The sequence below is a fragment of the Saccostrea cucullata genome, unplaced genomic scaffold (assembly GCF_032062105.1).
Source record: "Saccostrea cucullata isolate Sc308-1 unplaced genomic scaffold, CSIRO_AGI_Scuc_v1 ctg1709, whole genome shotgun sequence".
Classification (NCBI taxonomy): domain Eukaryota; kingdom Metazoa; phylum Mollusca; class Bivalvia; order Ostreida; family Ostreidae; genus Saccostrea; species Saccostrea cuccullata.
In genome coordinates, this window is record NW_026938781.1 from 52,694 (window position 1) to 64,347 (window position 11,654).

At 29.5% G+C, this 11,654-nt stretch overlaps 1 protein-coding gene across 1 annotated transcript; it reads left to right on the forward strand.

The window, feature by feature from the left end:
- The first annotated feature begins 1,601 nt into the window (after positions 1–1,601).
- On the forward strand, positions 1,602–10,940 carry LOC134251242 (peroxisome proliferator-activated receptor delta-like). Its single transcript, XM_062733630.1, has 8 exons — positions 1,602–1,658; positions 7,297–7,599; positions 7,712–7,813; positions 8,108–8,252; positions 8,359–8,540; positions 8,821–9,018; positions 9,159–9,357; positions 10,435–10,940. Exons 2-8 carry the CDS (start codon positions 7,300–7,302, stop codon positions 10,680–10,682), a joined length of 1,374 nt encoding a protein of 457 aa, XP_062589614.1. The 5' UTR covers positions 1,602–1,658; positions 7,297–7,299; the 3' UTR covers positions 10,683–10,940.
- The last annotated feature ends 714 nt before the right edge of the window (positions 10,941–11,654 follow it).

Here is an 11,654-nt window from a genome sequence, read left to right on the forward strand (position 1 = left end):
TTGAAATCTTGTATAATTGTACCAAATATTTGCAACATATTTATAAATCAGATAGTACTTTACTAGCAAGTGCACTACAAGAAAATATAATATTGAATAATAATAGAAAGAGCTGTTGGTTGAGTAGTATTCATCTTATGCTAGAACAATTAGGAATATCCTGTGACAACATCTTGGCTGAAAACCTTCCATCAATAGTTTATAATGAACTAAATAGAAGATTTACTAATATATGGCAAAATAATTTATCAGAGTGTGTTAGAAATGAAAAAGGCAAACTTTGAATATATGGATTATACAAAACAAGACTAATAAAAGAAAAATATTTTTCTATGATATCAAAACCAGAAGTTCTTAAATGTTTTACAAACTTCCGCATTAGTTCACATAAGCTTGAAATTGAAACTGGCAGATACAGAAATGTGCCTGCCACGGATCGAAAGTGTAAACTTTGTGCTTCAGACTCTGTAGAAGATGAAATCCATTTTATATTTGAATGTTCAACTTATAAACTATATAGGCAAGTATTCATTAGTCATATAAGTGAAGAAAATAAAAATTTCTCCTCACTTTCAAATAGAAATAAATTTATATGGCTAATGTCAAATGAAAGTAGTGATATAATAAATAGTTTTGCAGAATATATATTTAAATGTTACAATAAAAGATCCAATGTTGTCTCAGGATGTTCTTGAAAGTCGAGAATGATATAATATGCAGACAAGGTAGATATCCACTAAAATTTATGCATGATGTGGTATAATATTTGCGTTTGTGTACTTTTATCATATATTATACATATTCATCGTTGCATATGAATTCAACTATCATTTGGATCTCTTCCTCTCTTTAGCTTTATATTTTATTTATGTTGTATTTTTCTTGAATGCCCTTCATGGGCCCAAAATTGGAAATAAATGATATTCTATTCTATTCTATTCTATTACAGATAAATATCCTTTCTCTGCTCTTCGGTCTACACCCCAAATGGAACCCCACAATGGTGTTTTCAGGTTGGGTCAACCTGATCTGTGACCTTAAATGACCCAGCAAATAACAGTTGTCCTCATATAAACTTGCCGGTCACCGACCGACGAGCGAGGAGGCACCCGTGGGAGTCTGCAATTTTTATTAAAAAATAAGTAATATTTTATATTTAAACATTTCTAAACAGACACTCTCTTCCCTCCTTCCCAGATTCGCCGAAAGAATCATTCTTCCGATGTATCTACCACAATCTTAATAAAGGCAATATTTGTCTTAGACAAAGCATGAAATCCATTTGATATAAAGGAGAAAAAGGCTTTTCCTAAAATTCACCGAAAGAATTATATTACACTATCTATCACACTCTTATAAGCCAATCTTATAAGCCAAAATTTGGCTTCGACAAAGGAAAAAAAAAAAAAAAATTTAATTTGTTTTTTGAAAAAAAAAATTTTCGAAATTATTATAGATTCAAATATTCAAAGGAAATTTGAAAAAATCCTATGTGGAATATGAGCAACATTATCCGAAAAATATCCTGTATGGGTCCCCTACGCTTCGTTTAAAAGTATAGCACATTTCAGAATAAGAATGATGGTAGTTATTGTGATGTAATGGCATGCAAGGTAGCGGATTGTCTTTTATAAATCATCTTTAAATTTCCAAAACCAGTAAGTCAATATTTACGTCTTTAATATTATATTCAAAATTTTATTTTATTATCAGACAAAAATATAAAAAAGTATTTACTTAAGAATGATATTAACACTTTTCTGCTCTGTCATTGTAATCTCGAGATATATATTCGTTCATCAAATATTGATATTCCTAAGACAAAATGATGTATCAAAATGATTTTTCAATCTCAGAATAAAAATATTCATAACTGATAAAATATATTTAGAATACTTTGAATTGAATTTGAGATGAAATGGTATTCTTATGCATGTAAACCATTTTCATGTTGATTTCATAAGGTTATGTGATATGTATACTCTGCAATTAATCTTAATTAAACAATAGTTTATTTTGAACTAGACCAGTATTAAAATCATCATGTATTTGCAACTGCAAATATATATTCGTTGATCGATGGACACTACATTTTTTTTAAGTTAAATGTATTTAATGTACTTAATTTCCCTTTTATTGATGATTTTTTTTAATTAAAATTCGATTTGAGAAAATTACATACAATATAATGGACACGGAAAATTACAAACAATGTCTACTAGAAGTTTAATGTGTTTGTTTTACTTGCTAAGATGCATATGTATAAAAAAAGATAATAAAACTTGGATGTTATTATCTGAATAAATATATATGTTCTTTATGTTCTTTTCTATTCAACACTATATTTTTCTCCTCTTACATATAGCCATGTTTATTTCGTAGAAACAAAGAGGAGCCTATTAAACTAATACAGACCGCTCTTCTATTTAAATTATATTGTCACAATATGCAAAGAAGCAGTTGTTCGTCATTTTTTTTATCCGATTTTCATTGACCTGCCAGAAAAAATACGTTTCCAAAAGATATTTTCTTGAAAAGATCGATTAATTAATTTATAGACAAAACCTTTCTGAAACAAGGACTCTTGGTCCAAGCCTTGTTATATCAAATTTTATTGTTCTATTTAATAACTGAGTAAACTTTTGTTAACCTTTCATACACTTTTAGCAGAAATTAAAAAGAAGTATATTTCAAAAATACTATTCACTATCTGATTTAAACAAAAAGGAAATGCTAAATATTCCTCATAAACATAGGTGGCCATAATGATCATTTTTGTGAGAGTAGATCGGTTAATCGATTTCAAAAAATTCTTATTATTTGATTTTATAAAGGTTAGAATATGTAAAATAAAAAAAAATATTTACTTTTTTCAAATTTAAATAAAATGAACTGTCAAACTTTCATAATTTAGTTGAATTATATGTAACATATTTCAAGACTTCCGAAGTATTTATATACATGTATATAATTAAAAGGCAATTTTCCTTTGGTACAGAAATGCCGTACTGCTGTTGATATATTTTAAATGTAGTGTTGTTTTAATATAAGTTGAGCATATTTTGTATAATTTTTCAAAGAATCCCCAATTTACTTTCACTAAATTAAATCAAAGTCATAAGACTGTAAGGGGAATGCCTTTGTTGGTAGTGGACAGAAAATGTCCTGACTTGAACTCAGTGCAATACAGGGTGAATGTACGCTGAATCAGTAGGTAATTTGATATTATTATCAGGCTACGACAACCCTAACTCAGAGTTTTGTACATTCCGGTAATTCGTTTTTTTTAAATGTCATAATTAGGTCAAGGATTTGAGGGGTATATCACTTGGGGGATATTGACTTTCGCTGTTTTTGTATAAAAAATGTATATATAGTTATATATTATAAAGAAATCTCATTAAAACATATAATGATTCCTTCTAAAATAATTTTTATAAGTTTATATTTGAAAGAATATTCAAAATAATCTCAGTAGCTTTATGGGAAGAATAACATGTTAAAACTTAGTCAGGACTGCTATGTAAAATATTAATATATGAAAATCTTCTGTTTATATTATTTAAAATTCTAAGCGTTAAGAAGTCTGAAACACACTATACTTAAACGCTGGATGAACTCCGTGCTATTTTTATCAGTCAAGATATATAACACGACTGGGGAACATTTCAAAATATGCAAAATTACTTATCGAATCAGGTCATCAATAAAAGTACTCTAAAAACTTTGTCTCTTATCATAAAACGGGATAAAATTGAAGAAATCCCGAAGCAATAAGATTCTAAAGTTGTTTCTCGAAAAGGAAAAGTGAAATTTACATTACAAATATTCATAAAAATATTGAAGTTTAGCTTCAGTTAAACGTGTAGTATACAATGTTTATCTCAATTCTGACACGACAAGGGAGAAATAATTGCATTTCGTTGCTTCTGATGATACATGTATGACGGACATATGTTTTGTGTTACTGTGATTAATTTTTTTTTAAATTTCAGCTCTTATATGGAAATCAGAATTTAAATAAACGTACATTTTGTAATATAAACATGTTATATGTATGCAGACTGTATATGTTTACTTAAATTTTCGCTACCAGTCATATTGTTTCAGTAAAATATTCAGGTATAATTGAGATTACAAAAGCTTTTGGGGCATGGCAGCGTGTTCAGTGACATACCTAAGCGCGAACTGTGGTATCGTAATAATTCACCGTGCAAGGCGATACATTTCATTGTAAAAAGCATTTTTTTAGTTCTTTTATGGTTAAATCAACATTATTCAGAAACTTCTATATTTAAGCCAAACAGTCGAATAGGGTAAATAGGCTAGTATAAAAGCTTGTTTCAGCAAAGTTTTGAAATTGAGGCTCAATTCAGATATACAAGTTTTGGTGCAAACACGGACCAACAATGAGTATGAAAAAGTTCACTCAGCATTTGACTAAATGATAAATTGTATTTACCGACAAGATCACTGTATCGACCACAGAACTTACGACAAGAGACTATGGATATTCTTGTTTAATCAACTTGTTTGTCAATGTCAACAACTCCCTCGTTTTAGAGATTGTTCATACGTATATAGAGCATGTTCTTACGTATCGAATCAACCGAGAAATATAAACCCCGTATGCAGGTGATGGTATATTGCTGCATAAGTAAGGGAAAGTGACGATTGAAGAATTAAAGTCATCAGGTTTATTATAAAGATTGGTTGTTAGATTACCATTAATAACGTCGTTTTCAAGATAATATCCAAAAATGAAACAGAGGTGTTAGATTTTGGGCATCTTTTATTTCAAGCCTACAGTCACAGATAAGTCGTATGGGCATAAGAACGGAAATAAACATTGTCGATTGACAATACATATTCGATATATCTAAACAGGTCAAAGCAAGTGTTTTCTTCTTTTCACATATAAGACTTTGAACGAATTGCGCTTCATATGAAAACAAAAATAGGTCTGCTAATAACAGGGCACATATGATATCCTTGAGAATTTCAAAAGATTGTTGTTAGACCCGGTCTTCAGAAACAACAAAGATATTGTCAATCAGATATTCATGCATCTTTTCAATATCAATTTCAGATTACTGGTGTGTACATTAAGAATTTTTTATTTGAAATAATAATTTTCATACAAGTTTCAACTTTTCTGGTCCAACTTTTCTTGAGATCTTTTACAATTTTTGCCAATATATTATGATGTAAGTCTATTGTGTCCGTACCCCAGAGACCATGATCTGAGCAATTAACAATCCACACTACCTGAATATTTTTTGGCACTTTGGTTCCTGAGACTTGTACCATAGTTAGGTGTGATTTCTTTTGTTAAAAGTGTGGGTTTTCTGTACATAACCCACACTTTTCTATTACTCCGCCCATCAAGTCGGGACAAAAGAACTATTTATAAAACGATCATGCACGGTTTTTAAATGAAACAATCATACGGGCTTGTTATACCAAATTTAGGAGAGTAAAAAGGAGTAAAAAAATTTCAATTGTATACAGTATTTTGTAATAAATAACAGTTTAAAACGGTTATTAATACTTTAACTTTAGTTAAAAGTGAAGAAAAAAACCCTTCAGAAATCGCTTTATTTTTTAAACTTTTTAAATAGTGTAATGACCAGGGTGACGTTAGCTTAGTAAATTCCAATATATCGTTCTTTTGATTACCAACAAAGGAAACGCGGTGCATACTTGACGTAAAAACAAGTGTACATTACTGTACTTACATGTAAATAACCTTTTCGATTGCGGACTAGCCGATCAAAGATCTAATTTTCATTAAATTGAAATATACATAACCTCTAACAAACATTTCAATCTACGTACCACTCTGCACGGCAAAGTTTGTATCAGGTTTACAAAAATTTAAGTTAAACCAAGTTGATAATAAATTAAAATTACTAGTATGTAATTTTGACGATTGAAATTTACGAGAAAATTATCATATCAATTTAACATATATCATTAAAAACCAAACTCTCTATTTTTTTTCAATTACATAAATCAAACTTTTTTAACGGGCCTATATGTTTTAATTTTTATGTCGCTTGCCTGGCCCAGTGGTTAAAGCGCCTGCCCTAGAGTCACGAAGTAAGGAGTTGATATCCCACTGTGGGACGTGGAGACATATAAGTATAAACAGAGGTCCCGTGTCGCAGAAGGTGTTGACTGGAAGATCCCTCACTGCTCAATGACCTTGAGTGCCGTGTATAGGGCAAAATTTGTAGCAAAATTTGAAAAGTATTGTATAAAAATCACTTACCCTATATTCCATTGACGTGGTCAGAAGGACAGAAGGAGCGTAAAATCATATAAAATCCAAATGCATCTTTGAAACCGAACACTTGATGTTTCAATATCAATTTCAGATTACTGGTGTGTACATAAGAATTTTTTTTTTGAAATAATAATTTTCATACAAGTTTCAACTTTTCATATCACACTGTTGATTATGTGTTTTACAATTTTTGCCAATATATTATGATGTAAGTCTATTGTGTCATTATGACCACGACCATGATCTACACATTAACCAACACTACCTGAATATTTTTTTTGGCACTTTGGTTCCTGAGATGTATCTCATAGATTCTCTGTTGTTATCCCATCCTTTTCCTTATAGGATATTATCTGATCAATTTACATTCTATGAATTATCAGGAAGGATTCACATCAATTTCAGTTTTTCGATCCAGTGGTTCTTCAAAATAATTTAATAAGAGGGATTATTTTAATAATGTAAATAAAAATCTTCCATAAAATTAAAAGAATCCGTTTTTTTTAAAGATTTGAAACGTTTTCAGAAATGTTAAAGAATTCCAGCATCCATTTATTATCAACTTTAGAGGGCTTGCTTGAAGAATCTTAGTGATTTTTAACACAATTATATTTTGATTACTAAACACATTATTATTAAAAATCAACAATATCATAAAACATCAACAAAACTTAATGAAATGTTTTTCTAATATGAATCACATTTACATCAACACATTTTTATTATTACTTTCTTTCCTAGAACGACAAACAGGAGTGGCTTTTTATGATTAATATTTATACGTACCTTTGTCAAAATTTTCTGCAATTTTTTTTATCGTTATACACATGCATGTCAAAAATAACGAGAATGTTCTCGTACATGTAATAAAAATTTTTGACATTTCTAAATTATTATTTTTATTAAGATCATATTTCAAATGAAGACAAAATTACACGCTATGTAAATAATTTTTCTTAGAATTACTATAAAAATTTGTAATTATATTTATTTTGATTTAAGGTAAGGAGATGGAATTTGAGGACATATCGTGTAACGTGGACTTTATTTTACATGACCTTGACCTTATAGAGCCGCTCCCTGGGGATCTAAGGTCCGCAGGTCATGGTGATTTAACGTCCACTGGATCGTCTCCCGTGCATTCCAACTCTTCCTCACTCTCTCCAAATGCAACAGAGTCACCTGATTACAACCCGGAAATTACATCAACAAGCATTGATGACGTGTTCGAATCGCAACCTTATAAACGACTGCCAACTTCCAGAAGTAAACTAAGAGACTATCGGACAAAACCGTATCAAGAGGGAAAGGTAATAGAATAATACCAAAAAATCACAAAATAGAGAAAATATGTAGAAAAAAAATCACCTCACTACATTCTTTTTTTTAAAATTAAATTTATAAATAAGGTATGTTTTGCAGAACAAACAACAATACACTCAAGAACTGGATGTGTTCTGCCGTATCTGTGGAGACAAGGCCTCTGGTTTTCACTATGGAGTACATTCATGTGAAGGCTGCAAGGTACAAATAAAGGGAGAAAAAATGAAAAATTTAATCTCCAGTTATCAATATAAATAATATATTTTTTTATCTTCTGAGAAAATTAATATCTATTATGAAGAGAAAATTAAAATACCAATTTGTCCATTTAACATCAGAAATATGTCCCGATAAATCTAGTGACTCTAGATGTAGCAAAATCGTATTCATTTTACTTCTCGGGAATAAATTAATTTTAACTGGAAAGCAAAAATTATTATAGCTATTTAGCTCTTTTGCTTAAAAAATATTTAAAAATTACATTCCTCTTAACAGGGATTTTTTCGAAGGACATTAAAGAAAAATCTGCATTATCGTCCATGTTCTGAGCAGAGTAAATGTAAAATTAACACTGCATCCCGAAACAAATGTCAGTACTGCCGTTACCAAAGGTGTATCAACGCTGGAATGTCAAAAGATTGTAAGTAGTTTACGTGATAACCAGTGAAATGACATGATTAGCATGAAACAAATAAATTTGAAATAATGTTTTAGATATCTCTAGTTCTTAAAATGTTGATTAATAGCTGTGCGCTTTGGACGCATGCCTAAAACTGAAAGAGAAAAGTTGATGGCAGACAAGGAAGAAATGACGAATAACAGAAGTGATTACGTCATCGAACTGAGAACCTTCTCTGACGTAATCAAAACAGCCTTTCAGCAGCACCTTTTCCCGATCATTGAAAACTACAAAGCACAACAGGAAAAAGTAATTCAGCATTCTTCAATTCTAATTCATTACAACACTTTTCAAATGTAAGAAATAAATAATTCCGTATTCCCTTTTTTGTATCAAGGTAAAATCAAATAACTTAAGAAACCATCTGTTTTGTTGGATATAAATTTAAAAAATACATAAATAAGTAAGATTAAAAATATATTATATTGAAAATAAATATTTTGATGAATGGGATAAAATAGTGAAATATTTGTTAATAGTAAATAAAGAAATAATTAATATGATTAAAAAAATAAACTTTTCCTTGTAGCTAGAGCCAACATCTACCATAGAAAATCTTGAAAGTAGTGACACTATTTACCTTTTCCGACTCTTCCAAGCAGTTTTATCTCCGTGTTGCGATGCTGTTATTCGATTCGCCAAGTCCCTTCCAAACTTCAATGAGATTGGAATGCAGGACAAGGTCCACCTCATGAAACAAGGCGCAATCACAGTATCCGCGGTTATGGTAATTTTTCTCTTTATGTATTCAAGAATTTGATTCAATTTAATTTAATGACGTCTTTCCGAAAAAGAATTAAAAAAATAAACATCGTAACATAATTTGAAAATATATTATTCCAGATTTTTTGATTTTTGATTTTTCAGCTACAGTCTCTGATTGGTCCAAAATATGTAAACTTTATTGACCAGTCTGACTATATACGTGTGACGAGGAGAGCTATCCATGAGAACAGAACGTCGAATGTTCTCATGAACGACGTTTTAAGAATAGTGGACAAGTTAGCAAGTTTGGAATTAACAGAAATGGACCTGTCATTGTTTTGTGCGTTACTGACAATATCCGGTAAGATAGTATTGAAAACTTTATGAGGTTTGAAAGAAATTGATTTTCGTGAAACAAATCATAATTAATAAAGATAAATTATGAATAGAAAAGGGAGTTTTTACTAGTGTTTGTGCTTTTAAATTGATTGGAACGACATGTTTATTTTACTATTCTCGCTTGTGAAAATTACCTTTTGTACGGAAGCCCATTTAGGACCTATCAAAAAATATTTTTGAATTCGTTATAACGATTTTCAGAATTCGTTATAACGAATTTAATTTGTTATAACAGATTTTTAGAATTCGTTATAACGAATTTAATTTGTTAAAACAGATTTATTGAATTCGTTATAATGAATTTAATTTGTTATAACAGATTCATTGAATTCGTTATAACGAATTTAATTTGTTATTACAGATTTATTGAATTCGTTATAACGAATTTAATGTGTTATTACAGATTTATTGAATTCGTTATAACGAATTTAATCTGTTATTAAAGATTTGTTGAATTCGTTATAACCAAATTCTTGAATTGGTTATAACCAATTCAACAAATCTGTAATAAAAGATTAAATTCGTTATAACGAATTCAATAAATCTGTAATAACAAATTAAATTCGTTATAACGAATTCTAAAAATCGTTATAACAAATTAAATTCATTATAACGAATTCAATAAATCTGTTATAACAAATTAAATTCGTAATAACGAATTCAATAACTCTGTTTTAACAAATTAAATTCGTTATAACGAATTCAATAAATCTGTTTTAACAAATTAAATTCGTTTAACGAATTCTTATAACAAATTAAATTCGTTATAACGAATTCTAAAAACCGTTATAACGAATTCAAAAATATTTTTCGATAGGTCCTAAATGGGCTTCCGTACTTTTGTTAGTTCTTTATGTTTTATGCTTTCTTGTATTCATGTTTGCATACATATATGACTTGTTTGATTTTTTAATTAATTTCTTTAACGAAAATAATGACCCCTTCCTTTCTTATCCTAAAATTTAATGTCTTTTGATGAAAAAGAAGGTTATGTTAAACCAGCGATCCATAAATTATGAATCGTTTTTATTATTAACAGACACAAAAGGCTTGAGTGATGATCCCATGATAAAGAGTATACAAAATGACGTTTTGGAAGCATTACGAATTTCTATGAAGAGAAACCATTCCAAAAAACCAGCATCGTTACCGAAGCTACTCATGCTTGTGACGGACCTTCGGCAACTGGTGGACGACTTTTCTCGGAACATGCAACTTCATTTCTTCGACGAAACCATAGAGTACTCGAATACAGACCCGTTGCTTCGAGAACTACTGGACCTTTGAATCAAACAAATATATATTTCAAAAGTGGGCTCTGTCTTGTATTTGATAAGTTCATTTCTTGTAAAAAGTACATGTTCCTATATCTAGTTGACAAGATTTAAAAACTTGTAAATGAGCTTAAAAAAATTAATGAAGTAATCTATTTAGTAATTAAATGACCAGGTAAAAATGATTATCTTTGCGTCAACCTGATACTGTTTTTGTCTCGTTACGCCTGTGTTAACTAATTATTTTCATTATTATTTTTTTAACTTTCAGAATGAACAATTGTTAGATTCAATTACTTTGTTTTTAGAATCTAACAAACTACTGATTTCATGAATATGTGCAAAAATGTAAATGAAACCCTGTGAAATTATTTGATGTTTCAATATGAAAAAGAAAATAATTTGTTTAAATGTATTATACCAAGAACATTGTGCCATATTTTTGCTGAGAAGCATTTTACATGTCTATTTTTAGAATGAATAGATTTTATTGAGTGTGAGGTTGTGAAAGGGTTGTTGACCTTGCTTTACACTTGCTTTGAAATACCCATGCTGCTGAACCCTTAAAAACCCGGTTATTTTTTTATGTGAATTAATGTATACATGTTTTGTTTATAACAGATCTTTATTTTTATGAAAGGTCTGCTTATTGATTGTTTATAGACCTTTTTTTCTATCAAAACCGGTGATTGTTTTGTTAAAATGCTCAATTGTTTTATGTAAGCTTCAGATTTTGTTTTTAGATGGTTTACTTCCTTGCTTTACCGGTGAGACAGCGAGGTATGTCTTGAAATGTAGACGCATTCCAAATGATTTTAAAATAAGATTTCTTCATATGGGCATTGTATATGTATGTGCATATATGTGTTTTGTTTTTGTGCTTTGAATTTTCCTATGAAATACAATATGTAAAAACTTTTGAAGTAAGTACTTAAAATGTTATTTTGTAAAATGTTGAATTATGTTAAAACATGTACGCACCATA

Bases quoted from the DNA above. Each gene is read 5' to 3' on its own strand.
- LOC134251242 (XM_062733630.1), top strand. From the start codon at position 7,300: ATGGAATTTGAGGACATATCGTGTAACGTGGACTTTATTTTACATGAC. The intron at 7,600-7,711 runs GTAATAGAATAA...TATGTTTTGCAG, and splicing joins AACCGTATCAAGAGGGAAAG to AACAAACAACAATACACTCA. The intron at 9,358-10,434 runs GTAAGATAGTAT...TATTATTAACAG, and splicing joins TGCGTTACTGACAATATCCG to ACACAAAAGGCTTGAGTGAT.